Source organism: Temnothorax americanus, unplaced genomic scaffold, assembly GCF_048541705.1.
Source record: "Temnothorax americanus isolate GAGA-0224 unplaced genomic scaffold, ASM4854170v1 Scaffold12, whole genome shotgun sequence".
In the NCBI taxonomy this organism is placed as follows: Eukaryota; Metazoa; Arthropoda; class Insecta; order Hymenoptera; family Formicidae; genus Temnothorax; species Temnothorax americanus.
This window is the reverse complement of record NW_027509253.1, coordinates 1,792,654-1,820,515: the sequence shown is the minus strand read 5'-3', so window position 1 is coordinate 1,820,515 and position 27,862 is coordinate 1,792,654. Positions and strand designations below refer to the sequence as shown.

Below are 27,862 nucleotides of genomic sequence, written 5' to 3'. Positions count from 1 at the left end.
CCCCGAAGAGACGCGCGATCTAATTCTCCTCCCAAAGAGAATGACGAATGTGCATAAAAATTTCGTTAGTTTATGAATATTATTCGAAATAATATATTTCTACGAATAAAATATTTATACGAGTAATCCCCGTCGATCCGATCAACATATCATCAGCGTCGTCGTCGCTGTTGTTATTGTTGCCGATGTCAAGTTCGCGGTTGGTGACGTAATTCCCAAGTCCACGTGGACGATGACCGTGCTGCTGGGCGGTGATAAGGGTGGCGGTGGAATTGCAACGGTGGTAGTAATAGTTACGGTGCGAGTAACAGCAATAACGGTGGTTGTAACGAGCGACCGTCGCTTTCGATCGGCGCGCGACACCGACTATAGGAGAACTACCCCCCTCGATGGCCTCCCACGGGTCAAGACTCACCCCCGTCTGTCAGTACGGCGCCGGTGGTTGTTGCTACTGCACGCAGCGGCAACGCGCGCTTATCATCATCCCCCCGTGAACGGTTCGAGCGATAAGCCGACTCGATAAATCGACGGGGGTAAATCCGCGCTTCACTCCGACCCCGAGCTCCGAATCACGCGTCGTTCGGCGGAGGGAGGGGGACAAGTGCGAGTGTATATATATACGTATAATACGTGTGGTGCGTTTCGTAAAGGTGCGAGGAATTTTCCGGACGATACATGAAATTGCGAATGTAAGTGCATTTCCGTCGGCGGATTGTACCGACTATACCCTCGAGGACGTCATGTTGGATTTCAGTTCGATAAGTGGTCTATAAGCAATCTTTTCAATTATGAAAGTCTTACGTGCTCTATTAGGGTGAGATGAGCGTTTTTGTTCCGCTTGAACTTATTGTTGGCTTCTCTTTTCGGGCAGTCGATAATAATCGCGAATAACGCCGGGAAATGAGAACTCTCGCTTTAAAATTATATGAGCCGTGAGCAAATAACGAACCGATATTATTTCCCCGGGTCGTTTTTTCTTTACATCGGTGTTTATTAAAATTTATTGAGGCATCATTATATTAGAATTTATTAACTGCATATTATTATTCGTAACTATTATTTATTTTATTCAAAAAAATATTAACTTTGTGATAGGAGATTCATTAGAGGAGAGAAGTTCGAAGAGTTGTCGCGAATTAACGATCGACAATGTGCGTCGATCCGTGACATTCACGCGAGATAATAAATTCCATCGCAACAGAAATAATATTTAGAGAGTGGACAATGGCGACAGTCGATGACGCACTGTAAATCAATTAGAAGATTAAACTGCCATTTTAATCGATCGTTAATTTTTCGAGCGGATTCTCTTGACGCGAGGTCTACCTTTTAATGACTCGTGTAAAATATTTGTATTAGCCGTCTGTCCCGCTTGTTTGCTTTTACTTTCAACAAGGCAGTAAAACGCGATCTTCCAGAACGGAAGATATGATATCATTCGTGTTGGAAGAAAAGTGATTCCATTCTCAGCGAGCAAGCGTCGGTGCAGGTCGGTGATTTCAATGCCTCTACAGAACGATTTTAATTAAATCTCCAACTACGAAGAAGGATTTATTACTTCAGAATGAAATTGAAGGAAAAAATTTGAATTAATAGATTTCTTAATCGTAGGAAGTTGTATTTCTTGCATCGTTATATTCTTTTTACTCTATTTATTATATTTATTACCGTGTCTACCAAATCTCTCGTATTTCCCGATTATTTGTTATTCATTATTTACTATTTTATATGTGTTTATATTTTTGTATATTTTATTTACGTTTCAGTTTTCAGAAAAATTCATTTTCACACGAATCAATTCTAAAGTACGGTATAGCTCTCGCTTTAATTGCGCTTTAATAACAGCTAATTAACATCGTGGGCGAAACGAAGCTTAGCCAAGATTCGCGATCGAATCTAGCACAATGCGCGAAACGCCCATAATTAGTTGACTATTGAATGCGCAAGTGGTTGCATAAATTTCGCATTTCGAATTTGCGCGTTTTACCAGAAAGATCGCGACGAGAGATTAAGTGTGAGCTTAAATCTCACGGTAAACAGCAGTTTACCTTAGTTTGAAAAGTATCTGCACGCGTTCTCTCACTTACTCTCTGTGCATGTTAAAAAAAGAAATTTACATATTTATGTGTGTATAATTTACATATATTCGTGAAATTGGGACTTTCGGAATGCGACATTTCGTTAATTGCGTTAATAAACTAACACATAGGCTAATTTAGATCCAGCAGGTTGACGAATGGTGCTGGTGAAAAATCCGTCCCCGACGCGCGGCCCGAGCCCCCAACGAGAAAATGGGAGAAACGGGAGGTCGAGGGAACGAAGAGTTGGAGGACGAGGCTCGCGAGGAAACAGTCCTGGCGAGCAAACTGGTTCTCGAGGAAGTAGTCCAGGAAAGAGCGGTGGCTCCGACACCAAGGGAAAGGGAAAAAACACGCTGTTGCACTCGGCACGGGGTAACGAGTGAGTATCCTAGCTGCCAACCGCATGTCGAGAGGGACGAGTCGCGAATCGATGTAGACCGCTTTACGCCTGAGTTGTATGCATTAGTATTTCCGCTGCTTGGCCACACACTTCCACGAAGATTACTGCTCATTGAAGTTCCCGGCGCGGCGTCTAAACCCGCGGTGTCTCGATTATAACCGCACGTTAAAAAAATAGAAATTACTATTTATTTTACTTTGTCTGCATTTATATTTGTGCTTGTGAAAATGACATCCAATTCTGTCACACATAATGTGTAATAATTTCAATATACTGCCAAAATTATTCGCGACCGCGAACTATAAAAGAAATATATATATATATATAATATAATAATTTATAAATATTGAATTTTTCTCTCGAGGAGAATCCAACAATTTAATCTGCAAATAGATAATTTCTTATATCAGAAATTCATTCTCGAAAGATTTATCCGAGCAATAAATTTACGAGCGATACCATCGACAAATCGACTTGTTATGGGCAAAGAATAACAATTGCGTCCGTGTGTCGAGCACGGACATACCTTTGCCTTTGATAAAATATATCGACATCTTCTTGTCTGACAATAGACGTGAATGACATATTATACTTCGGCGACAAAGTTTCTGCGAAACAAATTTGCCTAATCGAAAAATGGATAATCGAAATGATGACGAAGTACTGATGGTAACTATCGACGCTGTCGGAAAATAAAATTAACGATAATGGAAAAACGAGTTAGAAATTGACAATTGATTTATGTAATCCTTCTTCATGACTAAATTAGGAAGTCATAAGTAAATTTGTTGTTGCTTTTTATATCCCTATCTCTAATCGGAAAATTATATTATATATGTTTCAATATATCAATTTTATTTCAACAAATTAAAATAATATATATAAATTCTTGTGAATCTACCATAAAGTTTGTTTGCAAAATTATTTCATAAACGTTATGTGTATTTTATGTATAAATTATTTTCGTGTAATTTTATGCAAGTTCTCGCCTAAATTTCCCGACAATGGAATAACGTACCATTGATTTGTGTAGTTGCGAAGACGATAAACCTCGACGAAAAAACGCTTCGACAATCGATCGGTACGTGACAAAGTGACATATTACATTCGTGCAAATACACGATGGAAAAACTCGATTATCGGGACGTGGTGCTTTATCGTTCTGATTTGTCGCGATAATATCGAAATGATGATTACGGTACGTGTAAAATTAAATAGATAAGCGCGGAAATCGGCGTAGGTCTTCTTTTTATGCAAAAGTCCGTCTGCAGTTGAAATTGACAGTTCTAATCAGTGCTTAATATTTCAAGTGGCACTTGCCACTCGAATAATGGCGATTTTACTTACGTAAGAGAAACTGATCAGTAAAGATAACAAGATACGTCACGTTGACGTATAAGTTTCGCTTAAATACAAAAGGAGTTTAAGAATATATTTTGATAATATGCGACAATACTAAATATCTCTTTTTTATAGAATTATAAAAGCAAAGGTCAATGTATGTAAAGAATTGTAAAATATTACAAAATTTTAATTAATAATTATATAATTTCGTCATTGCGAAGTTGCAATTATAGGGATATAATTAAAAAGTAGCTGTAAAAATGTAAAATAGATAATATAAAGAGTGCAAAAATTTTTTAGATGATAAAGATTAAAGTAAACTATGTATATATATATATATATATATATATATATATATATATCAATTATGCCTGGCTCTTCACAATATTATTTGTAATTCATAATTTATTATCTTTCACGCTTACTTGTGGTTGAATCTCGAGATTGCACGGCCTCGCGAAATTGCCCTATCGACTCGCGGTTTTGCGAACGAGAAAATTGGTCGGCGGGATAGATTGTCCTAGCTGGAAATCGTTCGGAAGATCTGGGACAAAGATGACGCGACGCGGCCATCAAGAGGGACAGTAACTCGCGCGCGCATTTGCGACTCGTATATTCGATTTTACTCCGGACGCTTGTGTAAACTTCATCACCGTTCGCGCATCGATACGAAAAACAACTCACACGCACGAACATTTCCATGCTTTCGGTATCACATGCTTCGACATTGCTTATCGATTACGGGAGCATTACGGTCTCTCAGTCCCATGCGGTCGACATAATTTCATATTATACATATAATATTTTATTGCAAAATGTAGATAATAATATATTACAGTCTAACAAAAAATCAAAACTACTTTTTAGTTCAATTACAATTTTAATTAATCTTTCATAATCTAATATTTAATCCCCTTTTAATAAAAAGCCATTTAATACACTAAGTATAATTATAATTCAATAATATAACGGTACTAAGTTATTTTAATTTCATTGCGAGTATGTATAACTAGTTTAATTTTAAGGCAGTTTAATTGAATTTTTTTTAATGGAGATCATATATTTAAATTATATGTAAACCCCGCCGAAGTATCGTAGACCAAAGCGGAGCATATAATTTCCGATTTCCTATAGACAATAACAAACATCATATCACGCAACCCGCACTCAATAATAATTAAATATTTTATGAAATATCACCGCATGAGTGACGACCTATCACGCGGCATTGCTGTTTTTACAGTTCTGAATTTCCAGTCGACGCACGCGACTTGTATTTGAATAACAATTGCGTATATTTAATTTCGCATCCTGCTTTCGCCGTGACCATGAAAGCTCATCTCCGTCATTTAAATGCAATCGCAAATTTATACGTATAGAGTATAAAATAATTTACATTAAACGTCAGATTAAAATGCTGAGAATGCTCGCAACCATCTCCCGCTTGCGTTCTCCGCGTATCCTTCCGAATCTTTTGATCCGACGTTCGAGCGTTCTGGTGACTCGCGTCGTATATGCGTAAAAGACCAGTAGTGCGATTCTGTAACTCGTTATGAGGTATCGACTATCGTTGCGCACATATTTTATATGGTAAAAAAGCTGCGCAATTGTCGTTATAGCTCATAACGACGGCATAACGAGTTACAGAATGGCACTACAGAGACAATATTTACACACGTATGTACATGTATCTATAAGATAGTCGTTATGACGTCGACTACGACTACATGAGGTCGCGCGGCAAGGTCCCGCAATCGATAAGCGACTATATCGAACTATGTCATAAAAGTGCGTACGTCCGTCGTATCGGCCACGTGTGCGTATGATTAATATCACGAGAAGAAGACCGACGAGGACGGCGTGAGTCTCTCCGGTGAACCAAGCCGCTTTTGCGGTCGAGTCTCGTAAAAGCGGCCCCAGCTCCGAGTATACTCACGTGCGACGCGGCAATTACTGCAAATTGTAAAACGATAAACATGGAGTCACCTCGCACGTGACACGCGCGCGCGCGCGCGTGTGTGTGTGTGTGCACAGGGAGGAAACGCTGCCCCGAATTCGTGCCCCTTAAACGAAGACCGTTTAAAGCAAATCAATTAAGAGGGTATAATCAAATTATACACCGTGCCATCGTACGCGAAAAGTTAAATTTGGACAGTTTGTTTTTTACGCAATTACAAAGAACGTATTTTCAGACATTTGATTATTATATTACATGCAGCTACAAATGTGGGAGAAGAAGGAAAGGGAAAGTCTTTCGGTAACTCTGAATAATACTTGCGGGTCATTGTACTTTATTATCTCGTCGCGCCAAATGAAAGCTCGCATTCGAAGATCGCGACCTTTTCGCGTTCAGCTATTCGATATTCGCCCGTTCGAGGAAGTAGTTTCAGCAGTTTCAGCGTGGAATGACGCAAACACTTCGAGTACGAGATTTGCGGGGATATACTTCGTATTCCGCGCGCGCGCGCGCGCACACACACACACACACACACACACAACGCGAACCTCTCGAATATTGGCGATTTAGCGACGGCTGATAGATCGTACGATCCGGTATTTACCAACATTGTTGTTTCTCTCAACGATTGAGAAAGGTCTCTCGGAATGCCGCGGCGTTTTTCGGTATAAAAAAGAAATCGCGCCTGGATAACGCGGCCAAACACGCGAGCGACCGGCGACGACTCGATGCCGGCGCTTCGATCGGTGCCTCGTAAATTATAATATAAGGGCCGGCCGCGCGATTAGAGGTCAATCGAACGATTGACTGGACATTTCCGTATCGGACGTTTGCGATCGCGCATTCATGGAACCGACGTTAATTTGCGGAATTAGATCGGCGGTCGCCGTTTAATAATAGAAACGGGTAGAGCTGTGCACGTAATGACGATAACCCGCAGCTAAGCGGTGACGTCCCGTGTATATTTTTTTAACTATAGAAGCTCGCGCGATATATGCGGAGATCTTTAACTATATACGGTAACTTTTACAGGGAGATTTTTAACTATCTAAAGTAAATGGCAACGCGCGACGTATTCCGTTATTCAAAGATAATTACTTTTAATAACGATGAAACACTATCCATTTTTTTTTTTTTTAATTTCAAAAGTGACAAATGAGTGTTTATCAAACAGATAAAAGCAAGTCACTTAAGTCACTTTTTGCCGTTTAAATGAATATATTTATATACACAAGATCTCGTATCTGATCGTTATCGTTCTCTTATGAATTAATTTCATTAATATATATGTTAATAATAGATCGCTAATTGTAAGATAACGTTATTACGCGCTTTCAGGGCCGGTAGCATCGAAAGATTAATAGACGGTGATAAACGGATAATTGCGACCAAGCATCTACTTCCAGAAAACAATATAAATGTCGTCGTCAGGTATTTAGCTCGAGTCGCTCTTACGTCAGCCGCTTTAAAGTGACTTAAAATTATAATAGCGTCCATAATAACTCTATAATAACTCTCCTTTCTCCTAGGGTTCGTCCGCTCAGTAATAAAGAAATTAAATCCGGTGACGAAATGGCCGTTCAGTTTCCCGGCGATGGACAAATATACGTAAGTACGAAAATCATCTGTCCTCCCGGCCTGGACCCCTTGATTTCTAAAGCCGATCCTTACTATCCCGATCCTTCTCCATACATAGTACTTCCCTATGTCATCGATAACAATATTTACAATGGTCGAGTTGAGCGGAACACCACGTCTTTTGTCTCGCAGTGCGACGCGGTTACGAGCAGCGGCGACAAAAAGCCGAAGGTATTCTCGTACAACGTCGTTTTCGAACCAAATGCCACGCAGGAAGATATCCTGCAGTACTCCGGTATTAAGAACCTCATCGAAATGGCGGTGGAAGGCTTCAGCTGCACCGCGTTTTGTTACGGACAGACCGGAAGTGGCAAAACGCATACCCTGACTGGACCTCCGAGACTCGTAAGCGTAGACACAAATTTTCACCGTTTCGCTAAAACAAATTTTTTTTTTAATTATTCTAAATCAAGTGATTTTTTTGCGCTTAACAAGAATGAGAAAAAACAATATAGAATTATGCGAAAATTCTCATACCAACACGTAAGGTTTCACTCTGAATATTACTTTCAATATTTCTCGGCTCTTTTTCGAAACAACAACGCGTTACTTGAATAATTTGGGAAAAATCGTAAGTTAAAGTTATATGCGAAGTGTTTTTTAATGGCGTCGTAGTATACGTCCGTTCAGTTATATTGCAAGAGACAATACGATAGGTACGTAAAACATATGGTGACGTTAGCGATCGATATAGCTACATAGCTAGCCGGAAGGTTAAAGTTGATTGTCTTTCGTAGATAAGATAATGCGTCTAAGTCACACATAACGTCGCTTCTGCAACTAAACGCTTTTAAAATGATCGATAAGAAGTTTCGGAAATAAATAGTGAATCGTATACAAGGAAAAAATATCTTATCCGATACATATATCTCGCAATTTTATATCTTTTTGAAATATATCCGAAACATTTTTAAAGGAATATGAAACGGAAGAAGCTTTATATATATATATATATATATATATATATATATATATATATATTTTTTTATTATCCATATTCAATTGAAAATGTTATAAAAAATTTTAAATAATTAATGATGACGAGAGAACACTGTAACGATATATTTCAACGAAAATAACTTCTTTAACAAATAGTACAACTTAGCAAATATATATCAAATAATTGCAATTCATTTAAAATGCAATTCATTTAATACCCCTTTAATAAAATAGTTAAATATATTAAAATTACATTTGAAATTTAATTAAGAATCAAACTCGTGCATTAAATAATGCTGAAATTAAACTGATTCATGTTTACATATTATATCTTTTCAGATTTATAATGTTAATCTAATCAATCTTTTTATAACAGTTCGAAAAAATGGATCCGTACTCGGAGGACCATGGTCTGGTCTTCCGTTCCTTCGTCTACCTATTTAAAGTCCTTCAAGAACACGAGAATTGCAACTTTGTTCTAAAGGCTTCCTTTCTGGAAATCTATAATGAGAAGGTCTGTCTTTATCACGATAGGATATATCGTCCAATAAAAACAATAACTATCGTACGAAAAAGTGCGAATTTTTTTTTCGCTTTATACGCGAGTAAATTCTGTTGTAAAAATGATAGTAATGTAAAAATGAATGAACAAATAGGTGATAGATCTCTTAAATCCCGGCTCTTCGAGGAAACCCCTGGCAGTACGGTGGAGTAAAAAGACGCGTGGATTTTTTGTCGAGAATCTCTTCACGGTAGAATGTGAAGAACTGGACGATCTTCTGGCGGTTCTCGAAGAAGGTGAGACTTTAAAGAAATGAGCAAATCTCACCACGGAAGGAAGTCATAAGATTTTTCATTCCGTAAATTTTCGAATTTTCCATATGAAGTTCATCATAATTAATAAAATATTTTCTTTTAATCGATATTAATCGTATCTAACAGTTTTATAGAATTTCATTTTGCGAACTTACTTTTTCTCATTTAGAAATTGGGGCTTACGAAATACTGTTTATAATAATCGCTGTTTTTATAGGACTGAGGAATAGATCGATCGGTTCGCACAATATGAACGAATATTCCAGCAGAAGCCACTCGATCTTGACTATAGCTATAACTTCTGAGCAAGCAGTAAGTGAATATGATATCTCGTGGTTATTTCCCTTGAGACGAAAATACATCTAGAGATAAGCATCGAAAACATTAAAATATATAGTGTCGAATTTCGTACGAGAGCTATTAAGTTTAATTCATTTCACCGCCATTTCTCGCCACGCGATCCGAATTAATTTACAATGAAGACTAAGGCCGGTATTCATAGTCGCCGGATCTTAAGATGTAATGAACCAATCACAGAGCCGTACGAGAGCATCTTAAGACGGTCTTGAAATAAAGATCCGACTACGAATACCGGCCTAATACAAGTTTCTCTTGCATCGATAGATGGAAAACGGTGTGTTCATCTCGAAACAAGGAAAAATTAATTTCGTGGACCTTGCTGGAAGTGAAATGACGAAGAAAACACAGAGCGAGGGCAAGACCTTGGAAGAAGCGAACAATATTAACAAAAGCCTCATGGTATTAGGTGAGTCCGTATCCTAATTACATTTCCCGATATCCCGATATCGTGTTGAAGGAACGAGCAACTTTTCTACATAAAACACACAGCTCGATACAATTCATTATAAATACGAAACTTGGGGAGAGTCCGACGTTGCTTTATGTCACGATTGATACCATGTAATGTAGACTAAATGCGATCGCGTCATTTAACAATCATTTCATTATATAAATAATGATTATAATTCATTTATCGATGGAAAATTAGATTAGATCTTGACTTTGAAATTGCGATACGTCTATTATTTAGAATAGCTGAAGCAATCGATAGCTATTTAAGTTACTGACATGTGAAAAGACGTGGCCCCGTGTACCTTCCATCTATGGAAAATAATCGATAAACTTTCGCGATTACGGTCGCGAAACGAAACGATAAGAACTTTTTCGTAAAAAGTCTTCCAAGTAGCGCGTTGGTTTTCACAAAATCGTTCGAGAAAAGCACGATATTTTTCATCTCGCGAAGTATCTAACTTTTAAATTAAGTCTGACTTTCTCGCGAGAGTAAAGGTTTATTATATTTTGCGCAGGATACTGCATCTCTTCCTTGAGCGATGGAAAACGGAAAACTGGCCATATTCCTTATCGGGACAGTAAACTGACAAAGCTTTTGGCCAACAGTCTCGCTGGAAACGGCGTCACGTTAATGGTAAGTTGATAGAGATAAATGGGTTTTTCATGACGAATCGATTCGCGATCGATAACGATGTTCCCGCGAAAACGCTTATCTGTACTGTTTACGTGATAATTGTTAATATAATATATGACCATGAACCGGCATTAGTGATATATCAGTGTAAATTTTTTGGAAAGAACTGAAATAAATGACAGCAAAGAATCTCGGCAATAAATCAAATAAAGAAATTGAATTTTTCTAATCTTAAAAAAAAAACAAAGTTTTAAGAAATTGAATATCTCTTCATACTTCTTAATTTGCTAATTTCATATATAATATGCTTAATAGATATTATACATACGAGTTAAAAAGTCTGTTATATAAATTTCTAGCAATTCTCCTCCAATTCACTCAGTTTTTGCAGTTGAGATCGATAATGATTAATTATATCAAATATTTAGATCGCCTGCGTTTCGCCGGCTCGTTCAAATGCCACCGAGACGTTAAACACCTTGAGATACGCCGCGAGAGCTAAAAAGATCGCTACGAAGCCTCTTATAGTGATGGTAAGATCACACACGCACTTGTCTCGGGATTTTTAAAGGAATTTCGAGAGATAAATGTCTGAAAAGAGACATTTTTTTTGCAGGATCCACGCGAAGCTCTGATTCTCAGCTTGAAGCGCGAAGTGGGGGCTCTTCAGACCGAGAACGATCATTTAAGGCTGGCTCTTCATCTCAGCAACGAGGCTCAAAACATGATCCGCAGCGAATCGAAAAGTAATATTCGCATATCACTATAATATCTCATAATCCACTTTTCATCGACGATGTCAAACGCGAGAAATAAATAATTTAAACACCGTTAGCGTACTCAAAGGAAATTAGTATAAGAATTTATTTTGTAAATTGTTGAACCTTTGGAGTTTATCAATCTTTTTTCAGTAAAGTCCAAATCTCTAATGTAGGAAATAAAAGAATTAATAATTCAACACAGCTTGAGATAAATCAGATAAATAAAGAAACGATATACGTAAAAATTAGATTTTGATCATCTCGAGTGTTAAAATAGTAGTATCGATAAATCGATTTAAGAATTTGAGATTTCGCAAAATATATATAAGTAACTCTCGCTCTGTCGGTCTCTGTATTTCTTTTTTCTTTACTATTATATCATCGTCGATCGTTTACAGGTGACAGACTGATAGCCGTGACACCGCCACCGGTGGATCTCGACAAATTGGCCGAAATGGATAGCTCGGAGCTGAGCACATTGATCCAAGCGTACATCAGCGAGAACGAGGCGCTACGGCGCGAGAATGCGGAGCTCTATGTCACGCGGGACCAAGTGATACGAGACCAGGAACTCGTTTGTCGGGAAAACGAGAGGCTGCTCAAGAAACTCGAGGACGTAAACTCGTAAGTCCGTTAAATGGCGCGACATTCTCAATGTGCTTGAAGATAAAATAACCGAAACATATGTACTTATGTTATTTTTCTTGCCTTTCGCATTTTTACATTCGAGTCGAACTTTTAAAAGTATTTTGTGTAGTTTCACATATATTTGCTTCTCCGCGGTATCGCATGATTTATATTTTAGGAGAGTTATGCAAGTTTCTGCACGCGTATTTCATACGCGAAATGTTTTCATAAATTAATGATGTTATTAAAACTGTTCGGTTTGGATTTCCTCTGTCTAAATTTTGTAATTCACATAGGATAAACTCGGGTAGGAGGGCCATACAGGAAAGATGGCCAACCAGTGTTCGTTCGATGTTTCACGACGAGCTAGATTGAAAGAACATAGGTTGGCCATCTTTCCTGTATGGCCATCTTACCCAAGGTTACTCTACTTTGAGGTGACTCTCCCAGTCTCGCTTCCTTAGACTTAACGCTTTGTGTCTGTCAATGAATCGATCTTTATAGTGTTTTATGATATTTTCGCAGGGTGTGCTGCCGATCGCCCATAATACCAGCGAGACCCTCGTACTCGGCGGAATTATTGCTGAATGACAACAACGAAGATGTACCTGGTGCGACCAACGTCTGGATGAATCCGAACGCTGCTCCCAGCCCAGTGTATTCCTTCTCAAAGGTACGATCGAAGTGCATCTGAAACGATAATACATGCTTGATGAAGAAAGTCATTACAATAAAGTACAAAATTAATTCTTATTAGATTAAAGGCTTGGATCACAGCGTGAGATTCAAGATTTGACTTCAGCATTTACGTGTATTCAAAATACACCGCAATAACCTCGATAATTATGCGATATATATTTTTGGTTTTAGCACACGCTCGATAGCGGAGAATACAGATCAGCCGGCAGTATGCCGAAAAAGGTGCAGAAGGAGCTCGACAAGCGTAGGATCGTCGGCAGCTATAACAACATTGCCGAAACCTACAAGGACAAGAGCAATCACCGTCGACACAATTCGTGGGACAACGACAATCGGCCTATGATCAGTCCGGAGCAGAGAATCTCATCGGTGGATGTAATTCAGTAAGTATCTCGATCTTATCGCGGTTTAATTCGCTCGATCTAACGAATAAGTTGTTTGATAATAGTAACGCGTTACCTCTATTATTATACCGTAGAGATTCAATAATTATTTCGTCATAATGTTATGTCATCTTTTTCGCAAAAAGTTTGCGTGACTATTCATTTTATTTATTTTATTTATTTTTTACCATTAATTGTTTTTTTTTAATTATACATATATTTTTTCATAAAATCTTTAAAGAAAATATTTTACAGAAATATATATTCCTCGTGTGTCTGAAAGAGTGTAAATGCATTTCGAGTTTGTATAAGAAACTTGTATTGAATGATCGTGTCGAATCGCATCAAGCGTGATACCTAAGCGAACACGTTCTCTCCATATCTGGCGATGGAAAATTTCTTTAGAAAAAGTAGCTCCATGTCCAATTTTTATTTCGAGACGCGTCGATAGATATCGGAATCCGGACCAATGTCTCAGTTTAAAAAACGATAGAAAAAGTGTCCGACACAAAATTTCGAATAAAACACGTTTACTATTCTTCGCCTGGTTTGACAAAGCATGTTTTCACTTGAAAGGCACATTATATTGTAATCTCAAAGATCTGAGACAAGAGTTTTCCGGTTCCGAATTACGTCTCGCGGAATACATCCCAACGTTCTCTGAGGTACCACGTTTGACGCTCGCCACCTCGTGCGCTCCGACCCCGAGCAAAACCGGCTAAACTAACCGAAGGCACGCGCGGTGACAGTCAAGGTCAAAGGACGACCTTGCGGCGCACCTCGACGGTCCCTGAGGAGGGCAAGCCTCCGCCGACGAGGTCGAGATCGGACGGCTCCACCGCCACCGTTGCCGGCACCACCACCACCACGATCGCCACCAATGTGGCTACCGAGACGCGCGCCGAGCAATCTAACGGATCGCCCGATTCGATTCTGAGCGGCCCTCTCGAGGAGGGCGGCAATTCCGCTATTTCCGCTCCCGACTCCGCGGAATCGGTCGCCCCCACCGTCCCCTTCCCGCCGATATCGCACTCGCCCTCGGCCCTCGCGACGACGGAATCGGAGCCGCGGAACCGGAGGTCGCAGTCGCGGGCCAGCGGGAAGGACAGGATGAGGAACGCCGAGGGAAGACTGAAGGACGAGCAGCGGGCGTTCGGGAGTCCGGTCCCCGTCGACGACGACGACGACGCGCGATTTTGAGGGCCGGTGCGGGTCTCCCGGGACGAGCCTGAGCAGAATAAAAAGTCACGACGAGGTCAAAGTGATATTAAAGTGATATTTGAGCGATGAACAAAGTCATGACGACGTCATCGCGGAGCTTTACGTTCTACCCGGGAAGGAGACAGAGACTCCTGACAAAGACGAAGAAAGAAAGACGATCCTTTTTTTTTACTCTGTACACCGATCGTGTACGATTTACTCACAAATTGTAACTGTAAAATACACTCTTAACAAATACACACACGTATACATACGTCATGCAAAGACAAAACCTTAAACTTCTCTTACAATTATAGTTCACGTATAACATACCGTCTCGAAAATTACAAAAGAGAAACGACGATCGAGAGAGTTGTACAAAATAAAATATAGATAAATTAATGATGTGTGTAAGTGGATATTGACGAATTAAAGCGGATTGAAAGAAAGCTCTCTGCGTCCTTTTCCCTCGCATCTACTTCTTTTAAATTCAGATCTCCTTAGTTACTTTACATTTCCTTCGGCTATGCTAAAATCTGACGAACGTGGCGAACATATCGAGGCAAAAAGTAGCGCGTTCTCTCATAAATCGCCGTCAATTTTTATTCGATGAGAAGCATCGCTTCAAATTCTTACCGAAGTAGATCCTCGCCGGTCGTCATTTCGCAATTTCGTTGCCGCTCCAAAGATTCGCGATCGATAAACTTGTGACTCGTGACCCGGTCGCGAAAATGCGAAATTGCGAAACACTTGCCGCCGCCGTCGTCTTGCTGCTCCACGAAAACTTTGAAACTTCCTCCGAACAGTCCGAACTTCGACCTTCGACCCCGGCACCTGCCGGCACTCGTCGTCGCCGCGGGGGACTCATCCTGATTGGCCGCGCGCTCTTCGTTCCGCCGCGCGCCGCTGCGTCGCGCGTATCGCGTCACGTGATCGCGTGACCGCGAATCCGCGCCGTGATTGGTGCTCGCGCGCGTCGCCAACGTCCGCGCGAACGTTCCGAGTTCCGAGCTCCATTTACGCGTCGCAAATTTGTTCTTTGTCTCTCTCGAGGTAAAAACGAACGCTTGTGTCAGCGAAAGGAGATTACGATCTTCGAACAAAAGCATGAAATTTATGCGTCGTACGGCCGTTCGGTCAAACGAACGCGATGATTTTCTTTCATTTCATTAAGATCCAAAAAATTAAAAATCAATTTTTAAATCAAAACCGATACCGTTTTTTAACAAAGAGATTTAAGAGAACTCGCGTGGACAACCAATTGAGAATTTTTAGCTCGTTCTTTTACATTCCGCATTATTCAAGTAAAAAGAATATTCTTTAAACATGGATTTGTAACAAAGTTATCGCTATTATTAACGATATTCGTCGCTTGCCAGAAGTTTTTCCAAAAAAATTCATAAAATACAGATTCTCAATCAACTACGTTAATAATTAGTCATTTTCGTCTCGTTTGACTCCCTCGTTCATGGAAAAAAGGTGATTCTTAACGTTTTCCAAATTCAATTTTTTATTAAATAAAAAATCGGTTTGTTTCTCAAATTAAATTCGAGCATATTACGAATAAAGTTCGTCGGAGAATATGTATCGCAAATGTCGAATTCAATAGACGCGCGAAAAATATCGGACGATAATCGTCGACGCGCGCCGCGATCGACTCCACAATTTTCGTCACTCGTGGCGCGTCCAATCGGTGTCGAGTGTCGATCGGAGAGTCGGCGTCGGCGACAGTGGGCGACAGCTTCAGGGGAGACGGCGAGCGAATAGACGAATCCGTGTAGCAACAGCGAATGGGATTGCGCGAGGGGGGGTGGTGGGACTGGGACAAGAAGCGCGGCAGCGTCGTCGTCGTCGGAATCGTCGGATAGATCGGGCGGAACGGTGTGTGTGTGTCGCTGGCGCGGAGGTTCGAAGGTTTCTCTTCTCTCGTCGACGTTCTCCGGTGAGAAACAAAGGCGGTGCGGTGCGCTTCGCGAACGGTCGGACACGAAGGCGGGGGACGGTCGCGGGGCCGCGGATAGGGTACGTACGTTACGTGGGGCTGCGTTCGCGCGGGGTGCTGCGTGCCGCGTGCCGCTGCGCGCGGTGTGGCGGTGGCGGTCGAACAGGGGAGCAGCGGAGAGGAGGAGAAGGCGGAGAGTGGTGGGGGCGACGTGTGGCGTGGCTGTGGCGGCAGTGCGAGGTTGGTCGGTGCGCGTCCGTGGCTGGGGTATCCGTCTTACGTGCTGGGGTCGTCGCCGTCGGCGCCGAGGTGCATCCGAGATCCGGCGAGCCGTGTGCGCGGCGCGGTGACAAGCGCGGTCGTGAGAAACGGCGAGGAGAGCGAGAGAGAGAGAGAGATAGAGAGAGAGAGGTAGAGCGAGGGCGACGGGGAGTGAAAAGAGGGAAGGGCGAGAGGGAGAGAGAGAGAGGGAAAGAGTGGTGAGGGCACAATCAGGGGAAATAATCGACGGCACGTAATCCGACGTCTCCGTGAACACGTCCGTCAAGTCCTCCGATGTCTAGTGCTGAGGTGGCGGAGAGCTCCGTTGATCCCCCAGCCAAGAAGCGACGCGTTGGTGCTGCCAGCACGACGGGAGGAGCCGACGACGAGCTGACGACGACGAACGTGGCGGAGATGGACGTAGACATGGCGAAGAACGGCTCCACGAGCACCGGCGGTGGTAGCGGCAGCGGCAGCGGTAGCGCCGGCGGTGGCCGGACGCCCGCCGAGATCGACGAGGGTCTGTACTCGCGGCAGCTCTACGTCCTCGGACACGACGCCATGCGGCGCATGGCGTCCTCGGACGTGCTCGTATCCGGCCTCGGCGGCCTCGGCGTCGAGATCGCCAAGAATATCATCCTCGGCGGCGTCAAGTCCGTCACCCTGCACGACCACGCCGTATGCAAACTGGCCGATCTCGGCTCGCAGTTCTATCTCGCCGAGGTGGACGTAGGTGAGGAATGTTGTACGCGCGTTAAACGCGCGCACACCTAGGGAGCAACGCCGGTCGAAAACACGCGAGGCGCGCCAGGGAACGAAGAACAAGTGCGCGCGTATCTTTGGTCTTCTCGCGTATATAGTCGATAACCGGAGACCCCGGGGGGACACCAATTTGAAATCAACGATGTAACGTTAATTTTCTACATTTTTTTGGCAATTAATGTACGGAGCGGAAAAGAGAAGGATTTAGAAGAAAAAAAATTGATGCCTGTGGGCCGGTATCACGGTCTCCGCGTAACGTGATTCTCCCTAGATTCTCCGCGTAAACTCACTCTTCGTCTCTTTCTAGGGGGATAGTTAAAGAGATGCAGAGTGAGTTTAATCGGAGAATCACGTTACGCGGAGACTGTGATACCGGCCCTGTGTTCCGAAAGGATTAGATATCCGTGAAAAAAATTTGTGATGTTTTTTACGGGAATATACTTGTTTCAACCGCACCCTTCTATTTTTTTTTTTATTTTTTGCACATTGAAAATAAAATTCGATAGAGGTGGAATAGGTGGATGATATTTGACGAGTGAAAAATATAGCACATTTTATATACCGACAGGAGAAAAGGAAAGGAGATTGAAATTTCTTTTATTTGTCAAAGATTTGGCTTTAGTTCCCAGCGATAACCTTTCGCGATCCTAATCTGCGAAACGATAAGATTCAAATCAAGATAAGTCACAGCTGTTTACATTAAGCAAATTATAATTCTATTGCACCATCCAGTTGCAGGGTTGTCGTTTTTCTCATTGCGCACTAAAAATATGATGTAAAGCCACAAACGTTGCGTGCTATTAGCGCAAGTCATCGTGGAAAGGTCGTCTTGCAAAATATTGCTTTAAGCGACTTCGATAACGCACTCTTTGTTCCAAAAGCTAAATTCTATGTTGATTTCAATATGTAAAGAATTCAGAACGTATAGACCATATAGAGGAAAAGATTTTAGACGCGTTATATATTAAATACATTAACATTATGCATATAAAATTGATATACATATTAAATTGATACGTATAGTTTAACAAAAAACTAAATATTCTAAAAATTTCTTTCTAGGCCATGTATATTTAATCTGATATGGATATCTACAAAATTTTGATAATTAGAATAAAAAAATATTGAAATTTATAATTAAAAAATATTCTTTGTTATGTGTGTGCGTTATTATTATATTATTGAACGTAGTAAACCTATTATTAGGCAATTATAACTTTGTAATTATTTCAACTTAGCAATTATCGACACAAATAATAGACGTAGTGTTTAACGCTACTAAAACTGGATTTGTTTGACAGGTAAGAATCGCGCGGCGGCATGCTGTCAACGCCTGTCGGAGCTGAACAATTACGTGCCTACTCGTCACTACTCCGGTCCGCTGACCGAGGCATACATCCAACGATTCAAAGTCGTGGTACTGACAGAAACACCACTGGCCGAGCAGCTGCGCATCTCGCAGATCACTCGCGCCAACGACGTCGCCCTGATACTCGCCGACACCCGCGGCCTCTTCTCGCAGGTATTCTGCGACTTTGGCCAGTCGTTCACGGTAGTGGACACGAATGGCGAGCCGCCGGTGAGCGCGATGGTCGCCAGCATCTCCCGTGACAGCGAGGGCGTTGTCACGTGCTTGGATGACACTCGCCATGGCATGGAGGACGGTGACTATGTGACTTTCTCCGAGGTGCAGGGCATGACCGAACTAAACGGGTGTGAGCCGATGAAGATCAAAGTGCTGGGACCGTATACTTTCAGCATTGACGACACTTCCAGGTGAGGCATACTTACGGACAGTTACAAGACTTTGTTAGGACTTAAAATTCGAACGTATATAAACTTTGGCCTTTGATATTTCAATAGTTTTCTATTATTTCTGTAAAAAGAATTAGTACGATATAATTGTAATACAATATTTTCTACTTTGGTCAGACTTCGGTCAATCTAACGAAACCGATCGAATATTGCCAGGTTCTCCGAGTATGTGCGCAGTGGTATCGTGACCCAGGTAAAGATGCCCAAAATCTTGCACTTTGCGCCGTTACAAACAGCTTTGAAGAAACCCGAGTTTCTCGTCACGGACTTCGGCAAATTCGACTATCCGGAACAGCTACATCTGGCCTTCCTGGCGCTGCATCGGTACGTGGCCGATAGAGGCACGTTGCCGCGATCGTGGAACCAGTCTGATGCCGACGAGTTTGTCGCCGTCGCTGAACGGGTCAAGGACAGCTACGGATTTGACATCGAGATTAACGGCGAATTGCTGCGCACGTTCGCCAAGGTATCCGCCGGCGACTTGAATCCCATGAACGCCACGATCGGCGGGATTGTTGCCCAGGAGGTGATGAAAGCCTGCTCCGGCAAGTTCCACCCCATCTATCAATGGTTGTACTTCGACGCCATCGAATGCCTGCCCGTCGACCGTTCGGAGCTTACCGAGGAAGATTGCTGTCCTACGGGATCCCGTTACGATTCTCAGGTATATACAACGTTGACCTATCGATTAAAAATTGTTTTGTCAAAAATTTCGGAGAATTTGACGAAATTAAATTAAATTGTTTATTGGCAATAATCTAATTTGATAATCACATTTTATCTATAAATGAAGGTACAAAACACTTAATTTCACTGCGCAATATAATCATTGATATAATTTCTCTTTCAGGTGGCTGTTTTCGGCAAGAAATTCCAGTCTAAGATCGGCAACTTGAAATACTTTGTGGTCGGTGCCGGTGCAATCGGTTGTGAATTATTGAAGAACTTTGCGATGATCGGCGTTGGCGCGGAGAACGGTTGTGTCACGGTGACGGACATGGACTTGATCGAGAAGTCCAACTTAAATCGACAGTTTCTATTCAGACCGTCGGACGTGCAGCGATCCAAGTCGTCGACGGCGGCCAGAGTCATCAAGGGCATGAACCCTGACATGAAAGTGGTTGCGCACGAGAATCGGGTATGCCCGGAAACAGAAAAGATCTACAACGACGATTTCTTCGAAGTGCTGGACGGTGTGGCGAACGCGCTCGATAATGTAAACGCTCGTATTTACATGGATCGTCGTTGCGTATATTATCGTAAACCCCTATTGGAATCCGGTACGCTCGGCACTAAGGGCAACACCCAGGTGGTGGTGCCGTTCCTCACTGAATCGTACAGTTCGTCGCAGGACCCGCCGGAGAAGAGCATTCCTATCTGTACGCTCAAGAATTTCCCCAACGCCATCGAGCATACTCTGCAATGGGCACGCGACAACTTCGAGGGCCTGTTTCGCCAGTCGGCGGAGAACGCGGCGCAGTACATTTCCGATTCGCAGTTTGTCGATCGGACGCTCAAGCTGCCCGGTGTGCAGCCGCTCGAGGTGTTGGAGTCCGTCAAAACGGCGCTGGTCGACGAGAGACCGAACAACTTCGCCGATTGCGCGACATGGGCCCGTTGCCACTGGCAGGAGCAATACAGCAATCAAATCCGCCAGCTGTTGTTCAACTTTCCACCGGATCAGGTGACCTCGAGCGGTCAGCCCTTCTGGTCCGGCCCAAAACGCTGCCCGGACCCATTAAACTTCGACGTTAATGATCCTCTGCATATGGATTACATCGTTGCCGCTGCCAATCTCAAGGCCAAAGTTTACGGAATACCCACAAATCGCGATAGAGAGGAGATCGCCAGGCTCGTTGCCAACGTCAAAGTACCAGAATTCACACCCAAATCCGGCGTGAAGATCGCCGAAACGGACTCACAGGTAGGAAACAAGCTAACAAACGCTTCAATCGGTGTAAATTTTTAATAGAGTATTCAGATAAAAATTCTTGAAAATCTTAGTAAGGGAAAATCAAAATTTTATCATCGTTAATATAACAAGATGTGGAAAATTCTGAAAAGAGATCTTGAGAACCTTAAAAGCTATTAGTATTAAAAATACTCGAGACAAGAAATTTTCAACCAGATGTAATTTTGCATTATCACTATTAATAATATTAACAATAATAAGATCTGGAAAATCTTAAAAGAATTTGGAGAATCTTAAGATATTAATATTAAACCAGAAATTTTTTCAACCAGGTGTAATTTTGCAATGTCAAGAGAGAATTAAAAGATCGTCGGCGTTGTATGTTTTCAGGTGCAAGTGTCAAACGGCAGCGGTAACATCGACCACGAACGATTGTCGCAGCTGCAGGAAGAGCTGCCGAAGGTGGAGGAACTGAACGGCCTGGCGATTCACCCACAGGAATTCGAAAAGGACGACGACACCAACTTCCACATAGACTTCATTGTCGCGGCGTCGAATTTGCGCGCTACCAACTACAAGATCTCGCCGGCGGATCGGCACAAGAGCAAGCTCATCGCCGGCAAGATAATCCCGGCGATCGCCACCACCACCTCCGTGGTAGCCGGTCTCGTCTGTCTGGAACTGTACAAGCTGACGCGCGGCGTGCGCGACTTGTCGCTATACAAGAACGGCTTTGTGAACCTGGCGCTACCGTTCTTCGGTTTCAGCGAACCGATCGCCGCCCCCAAGCTCAAGTACTACGACATCGAGTGGACATTGTGGGACCGTTTCGAAGTAAAGGGCGAATTGACGTTGAAGGAATTCCTCGACTACTTCAAGGAACGCCACAATCTGGAGGTGACAATGTTGTCGCAAGGTATCTGCATGCTGTACTCGTTCTTCATGGCGAAACCCAAGTGTCAGGAGCGCATGGGCCTGCTCATGTCGGAAGTGGTGAAGAAGGTGTCGAAGAAGAAGCTGGAGCCGCACGTGCGCGCCCTCGTGTTCGAGTTGTGCTGCAACGACGAGGACGGGAACGACGTCGAGGTGCCGTACGTGCGCTACACCCTACCCTGACTCGCCCGCGCGGCCCCCGATCGCGCCAGATGATGTCTACTTAACTGAGACACTTAGCCGTACATAGTGATTTCTACAAATTTCTATTTTACGACGATGTAATACATACAGGAGACATTACTGTTGCTGATCATCCTCGTCTATGAATGTCTGTGTGAGGCACTTTTTCTTTCTACATGTATACAGATTTTGTCTTTTTTTTTTTTTTTTTGCCATCAGAGATGCGAATTCTCACGCGTTACTACCGCCAGCGCTTAGTAGTGATTTTGAGCAGCGAGTGCGCGCGGCAGCGAGGTCGGATGCTTCATTTCGTTTAGGGAATGAGATTCGTATGCGAATTGGGTCTCCAGATTTTCCCGATCGCTACGAATACCTATGTTGGATTATGATATCAGAAACGAAAAGTCGGTATATTTTCACTATTCGAGAATCGTCAGTCTCTCGCTCAAACAAATACCGAGTTCGTCATTTTTTCAACATTTTATAATCAAATTCTTTCTCCTTTTAATTGACGGACGATCTATAATAAAAAGAAAAAAAAAAAAAACAATTAAAAAAAAAAAAAACAGATTCTCGATGTATCGTGGACTTGTTATTGAAATCAAATAAATCAACGAGTTGTAGATTCTAAAATCGGCAATCGTATGTGTCTGTGTGTGTGTGTGTGTGTGTGCGTGTGCGCGCGCGTGTGCAAGTTTCTCTTCGAATTTATATTTCGATAATATACAAACAATATATCGAAAATAGATCAGTTTCTCACCCGTCTGATATCATAATCCGATCTGTACGATCCGCAGCGACGAGATCTCGAGATGCGAAGTCTCGCATAAATTCAATTCTCGTCTTTCTCTCAGCTGTACCTTATTTCGACCTGTTTGCTCGCGATGCGTCCCCAACGCGGCAGCGATGTAATCGGGAAGAAAGGAAGAGGTGAAGAGATAGGAAGCGAATGCCAAATTTCTACGACGAAGAAGGAGAAAGAGGAGAATACCTTCGATGAGATCGTGACTCTCTTTCGACTCTGTTCCGCAGAATCTGATGTAAATCAAACTGGAGAGATGAAGCTCTGTGTCATTTTCTCTTGAGTTTCCTTAGATATATTATTAAACGTAATCCCGTAGAAAGATATATACTAATAATTAGCCGCGCGTTGTTACGTCTCGTTTCTTTCTCCTATTCTTTGTTTTCCGCGCAAGTAATCATCTCGACGGGAATGAAGGAGCGGCTGCGTGACCAGGTCCTTGATGGAGATATACGTATTTCTTTCCTCATCTACCTTCTTTTCCAACGTTCTCGCGAAAGATTTGATGCGCGTTAAGGGCTTATATAATCGGTACGATTACGTTGTTCATCTGATTTATCCGCTTCGCAACGTCTTTCTCGAATAATAATGGTAATATAATAGTAAATAGCAGTAGTAGAGTAGCGTAGTACTAATAATAATAATAATAATAATGAATAAACTATTGGCTAAGGCTGGTTGTTACGACGTATACACTGCATTTAAATTTATAAAAAACGTGTCTTTGGAAGAAAGAGAAGCTTCTTAAAAAAGAGAAAGGGAAAAAAGAAGAAAATAATAAAAATTGCGTACACTTTAGACCAAAAGGGAGATAAACAAACATAAAAGGAAAGATATTTTGTTAATTTTAGGATATAATGCGGATATTTATTATATATATAAATATATCATTTCGTCGATGGACAATTAATAGATGTGTTTGGATTTCAAGAAGTACGAAATAATAACGAGAATAAAATGGGATGTGTACGCCTCCTCGTGTTTTGTGCCATTTCCCGGACGAATTTATTCGTCTTCAATCGATCCCACGAGTAAATTAAATTTTAGAAAAATGTAGAGAGAATTGTTTTCCTCTTTTGTTACGAGTCGGCTCGAATTTTTTTTTCTTTTTTTTTTTCGTGCCCGTTTAAGCGCGATGCTTCAAAGTTGAATTGAAATTATTGAGTTATATATATTGTGTATCGACTTTTTAATTATATACGCGTTAACTAATTAATTTAGTTAATTAATTCCGCTGTGTGTTCGTCGGGCTCCGTGTATCCATGCGGACGGGCCTTGATCAGTGCCGGCAACGTTTCGCCGCCCCGATGAACCGATACGGCGCGGCGCGTGCCGAACCTAACCTCAACTGACCTTAACCTCCTCGTGGAATTGCAAATAAAAAAACAATATGGCGATCGCGGTATGATTTCTGTAGATTCGGAACGAGGACAATTTTTTTTTTCGAGGTTATCTCAAGCGCAACGCCTGTCACGCACATCGCCCGCAATAGGAGATTTACACCTCGAAGTAACGCACGATGGGAGCCGAACGTTTAATTTATGCCTGTTCCCTGATTTTGACGTTCTATCTCTCGGCCGTTGTTTGCGAGATCGAGCCGCGTTACGATGAGAAAATTCAATTGTCCGCGACGTCGACGGTAAGTTCCCGCCGAGAGAAATCTCGTGACTGCTTGTGATTCGTAAAAAAAAAAAAGAGCCTTATTTTTATGGCAACAATTCCATTGTCGGAAGAGATTCGAAGATTAACGTTTAAATCCTCAAATCCAAAAGATATTTGGTCCTAAGGCTTCTAACTTGAATCTTTAAATTTTGAAGAAATTTAAAAAAATATGGAAATAATTTTAGAGCTTCTCAAGCTAAACCTGAATGCTCTAAAAATTCTGAAACGTTGTCCAAGCCCTATAAATTTTATATTATAAAGTTACAAGCTTTAGAAATAATGTTCTAAGTAAACTTTAAGCTTCTTTTAACTCATAAAATGTTTTCAGAAATTGCCGGAGTTTGTGTCTGAGAAGCCACAGGACAGGGTAGGCTTTCTCCATGCCTTCATAGCATCCTTGTCGGTGATCGTGGTATCGGAGTTAGGAGACAAAACGTTCTTCATCGCCGCTATTATGGCGATGAAGCATCCGAGATTGACTGTATTCATCGGAGCGATAAGCGCACTCGCGCTGATGACTATTCTGTCAGGTATCAACGCGATAGAATAATATCCAGTAATTTCACGGATGGTATTATTGGATCGTTGCATGTATCTCGATTCCTTGAAGGTCTTTTGAGTGTCATAGATGTAAGATTAACGTTTCAGATACAGCATTCCTTATACTAATGATTTGTAATTTACTCCTATGTCTAAATGAAATTGTCACAAGCGACAATTGTAATGTTAAGTGTCTTTTATACTTCCAGTGGTGTTCGGATACGCCGCCACGATAATTCCTCGTGCGTATACCTACTACATTTCCACTCTTCTCTTCGCTCTGTTCGGATTAAAAATGTTACGAGACGGGTACTACATGTCGCCGACGGAAGCACAAGAGGAGCTAGAGGAAGTACAGACTGACCTGAGAAAAAGAGAGGACGAGGTAAGCTTGCGAATTTTTCCAATTGTTTTATGTTCCTAAATCTGTCAGATGCAACACGATATTTTACGAGTGTACAGAGATTATCTGTAAAGAATTATTAACTACGTGAAAATATTAGACAGAATATTATAGATTTTTTAGAAATATTGATATTGTATATAGTGTTGCCTTATAAACACCCTCTTTTATTTCTTAAATTGAAAAAGATGAACGTGGTCAGTAGTGCTTAAATTTAATTTGGACTAAACTCTATTTTGAGCATAGTGGTAAGAACCATCTATGTTGAAGAATATAGAAGCATTATATTTTCATCACAAAAATGTGACTGTCGTTGAAATATAAAATGCAGCATATTTCGAGATTATTAATACGAGATTTTGACTTAACGAAAATTTCATTTTAAATCACCTTATTGCACCTTCTGTTTATAAATATAGGGACCTTCTCTATTCAATTAAAATAAAAAAAATTGCAGATATTCTGCTGAAAAAATTAATTTCCGCGGTGTAATAAAAGAGAGTTGTTTGTCTAAATGATGCTTTTTAACGTTTTTGCAGGAGGTTAAATAATCTTTTAAATGTCATCGCTTTCAGTATGAAAAGGAAACGACGAGTACCTTGGTTCAGGATCCCGAAACCGGAGTAATACGTAAGACCACTAAAAGTAGCGCGCTCATGCTGCTTTCTAGGATATTCCTTCAAGCATTCACCCTTACCTTTCTTGCGGAATGGGGCGATCGTTCTCAGTTAACGACCATTATCCTCGCGGCGAGAGAGGTACGTTAATGCAACGGTTTTACTGCAACAGTAACATCTTCACATCTTGTGTGTAACAGCACCAAGTCATAATCATGCTATTTTCAGGACGTTTACGGAGTTGTACTAGGTGGAGTATTGGGCCATTCGTTTTGTACGGGTCTAGCGGTTTTAGGAGGGCGTATAATAGCACAAAGAATATCAGTGAGAACAGGTAATTCGAATTATTTTACTGCGTACATGCAATACAAGGTATAAATTAATCACGATGTCAAGAGCTTGCGGGGAATTAATGAGTCTAAAGCCCATTACACAATAGGCGATAACGATAGCGATGGCGAAAGCTTTGTCGGCAACTTTGTCGCTGTCGCTATCGTTATCGCTATCGCTATCGCCTATTGCACAAGGGGCTTAATACTCTTGATATTTTCAGTGACCATTATTGGAGGTTTGGTGTTCCTATTATTTGCTGTAACGGCGCTCTTCGTCAACCCCGTAGAAAACGTTTGAGCATCTCTTCAGAAATTTTTCAGTATTTGCATTGCTTCATGAGCGTTGTATATGGTGTATGTTGCGAGAATATTGTATGTTTATACAGTATGATCTGTCCTACAGAATTTTTACAAAATCACTAAGTTAATCAGACATTGGCCAGTTTCGGCGAGCAAGAGAGCACACACACACTATCTTCTTAATATATATAAATTATATATAGGTGCTCTCGAGTACTGACGAGGAACTAAATTATTTCGCTAGCAATTAAATGATAGCGCGGACTTACAAACTCCGTATCTCTCATTTTTTTATTATCGATCGTACAAATGATCGAAATGTCGCATACTTGCCGTGAAGTTCCTCTGAGTTAAAAAATTCACTATTACTAAATTGATATATTCTACAAAATATTTTTTGCGCTAATAATTGTCTTCGTGATCTTTTAAACTATTTTGTAGTTAATATAATGATAATATCGACTCGGCATTCAAAACATAGAAATCCTTGTAATGCGATAACAATTTGCCGTATTTGTGTACCTAACGTCTGCTTGTGTGCAGACATTGTAATACCATTACCCAACTGTACTTCATATAAATAAGCTTTATTGCCTGTATCATATTTGTATATGCCATTTGTAAGATAAAAGAGAATAATGTAATATATAATAATAATAGAACAATGTTGTATCGGCGTAGTGCCGTACGGCCGAGATTTTAACGAAACGAATACGACGTAGGAATGTTTGTTCGTTTTTTAAATAGAACAAAGTTTCTCCAGTACAATAGAAACTGTAAATAGAATTTTCCCACCATATAACGCTAAAATTTTAAAAAATTAATGAGTTCAAATTCATTTAGAGAAATCTATTTTAATTGTGATATATTGTATAAAAGGAACTTATGTGCTGAAATAAAGTAAATATTGTAAAATAGATAAGCAAATACAAAATCGTTACGTGAAAATCGTGTTTATACGAATTTCCAATGTGTGTTATGTTTTCACAAATTTACCTTGACTCGAGAGATTGCGAACAAATTTATCGTAAAATTGAAACTCTTGGAGTTTGATGCCGTCGAATATTATGGACGTATCGTAAGGGAAAAGCGATTTGGAAGTTCGT

The 27,862-nt window shown here is 41.3% G+C and overlaps 4 protein-coding genes across 7 annotated transcripts in view; 3 read left to right on the top strand and 1 right to left on the bottom strand.

The window, feature by feature from the left end:
* The window catches only part of Myo61f (unconventional myosin 61F), a 35,177-nt gene extending 20,091 nt beyond the window's left edge, over positions 1-15,086 (bottom strand). The window contains exons 1-2 of one of the 2 annotated variants that reach the window (XM_077426734.1): positions 14,929-15,086; positions 12,619-12,700 (exon numbers count right to left, since the gene is read on the bottom strand). The gene's annotated coding sequence lies outside the window, so the exon portion shown is untranslated. Of the gene's footprint in view, positions 1-12,618; positions 12,701-13,820; positions 13,959-14,928 lie in introns of those variants that run through there. The other variant, XM_077426735.1, reaches the window with a different exon arrangement.
* LOC143908902 (kinesin-like protein KIF12) lies at positions 316-14,741 on the top strand. 3 transcript variants are annotated; one of them, XM_077426741.1, is made up of 16 exons: positions 316-689; positions 2,220-2,460; positions 7,121-7,213; positions 7,312-7,390; positions 7,553-7,765; positions 8,736-8,873; positions 9,016-9,157; positions 9,393-9,487; positions 9,800-9,941; positions 10,504-10,622; positions 11,051-11,155; positions 11,239-11,368; positions 11,782-12,007; positions 12,536-12,683; positions 12,881-13,092; positions 13,826-13,969. In XM_077426741.1, exons 2-16 carry the CDS (start codon positions 2,237-2,239, stop codon positions 13,836-13,838), a joined length of 2,079 nt encoding a protein of 692 aa, XP_077282867.1. In that variant the 5' UTR covers positions 316-689; positions 2,220-2,236; the 3' UTR covers positions 13,839-13,969. The 3 variants fall into 3 exon arrangements, with proteins under 3 accessions (XP_077282867.1, XP_077282865.1, XP_077282866.1); XM_077426739.1 differs by having other exon boundaries at positions 332-689; positions 13,842-14,741; XM_077426740.1 differs by lacking the exons at positions 316-689; positions 2,220-2,460 and adding an exon at positions 5,639-5,685 and having other exon boundaries at positions 13,842-14,741.
* Positions 15,087-16,062: 976 nt separating the features above from the next.
* Positions 16,063-23,877, top strand: Uba1 (ubiquitin-like activating enzyme 1). Its single transcript, XM_077426730.1, has 5 exons — positions 16,063-17,228; positions 18,559-19,033; positions 19,229-19,736; positions 19,923-20,996; positions 21,375-23,877. The coding sequence occupies exons 1-5, from the start codon at positions 16,790-16,792 to the stop codon at positions 22,098-22,100; spliced, it is 3,222 nt and encodes a 1,073-aa protein (XP_077282856.1). The 5' UTR covers positions 16,063-16,789; the 3' UTR covers positions 22,101-23,877.
* A 380-nt stretch (positions 23,878-24,257) lies between these two features.
* On the top strand, positions 24,258-27,694 carry LOC143908907 (putative divalent cation/proton antiporter TMEM165). Its single transcript, XM_077426753.1, has 6 exons — positions 24,258-24,541; positions 24,893-25,094; positions 25,314-25,489; positions 26,083-26,265; positions 26,353-26,458; positions 26,678-27,694. Exons 1-6 carry the CDS (start codon positions 24,422-24,424, stop codon positions 26,752-26,754), a joined length of 864 nt encoding a protein of 287 aa, XP_077282879.1. The 5' UTR covers positions 24,258-24,421; the 3' UTR covers positions 26,755-27,694.
* Positions 27,695-27,862: the final 168 nt, after the last annotated feature.

Coding starts and splice junctions, on each gene's coding strand:
- LOC143908902 (XM_077426739.1), top strand. CDS start 2,237: ATGGTGCTGGTGAAAAATCCGTCCCCGACGCGCGGCCCGAGCCCCCAA. Junction 7,766..8,735: donor TGACTGGACCTCCGAGACTC/GTAAGCGTAGAC, acceptor TTTTTATAACAG/TTCGAAAAAATGGATCCGTA. Junction 8,874..9,015: donor TGGAAATCTATAATGAGAAG/GTCTGTCTTTAT, acceptor ATGAACAAATAG/GTGATAGATCTCTTAAATCC.
- Uba1 (XM_077426730.1), top strand. CDS start 16,790: ATGTCTAGTGCTGAGGTGGCGGAGAGCTCCGTTGATCCCCCAGCCAAG. Junction 19,737..19,922: donor GATCCCGTTACGATTCTCAG/GTATATACAACG, acceptor TTTCTCTTTCAG/GTGGCTGTTTTCGGCAAGAA. Junction 20,997..21,374: donor TCGCCGAAACGGACTCACAG/GTAGGAAACAAG, acceptor GTATGTTTTCAG/GTGCAAGTGTCAAACGGCAG.
- LOC143908907 (XM_077426753.1), top strand. CDS start 24,422: ATGGGAGCCGAACGTTTAATTTATGCCTGTTCCCTGATTTTGACGTTC. Junction 25,095..25,313: donor GCTGATGACTATTCTGTCAG/GTATCAACGCGA, acceptor TTATACTTCCAG/TGGTGTTCGGATACGCCGCC. Junction 26,266..26,352: donor TTATCCTCGCGGCGAGAGAG/GTACGTTAATGC, acceptor TGCTATTTTCAG/GACGTTTACGGAGTTGTACT.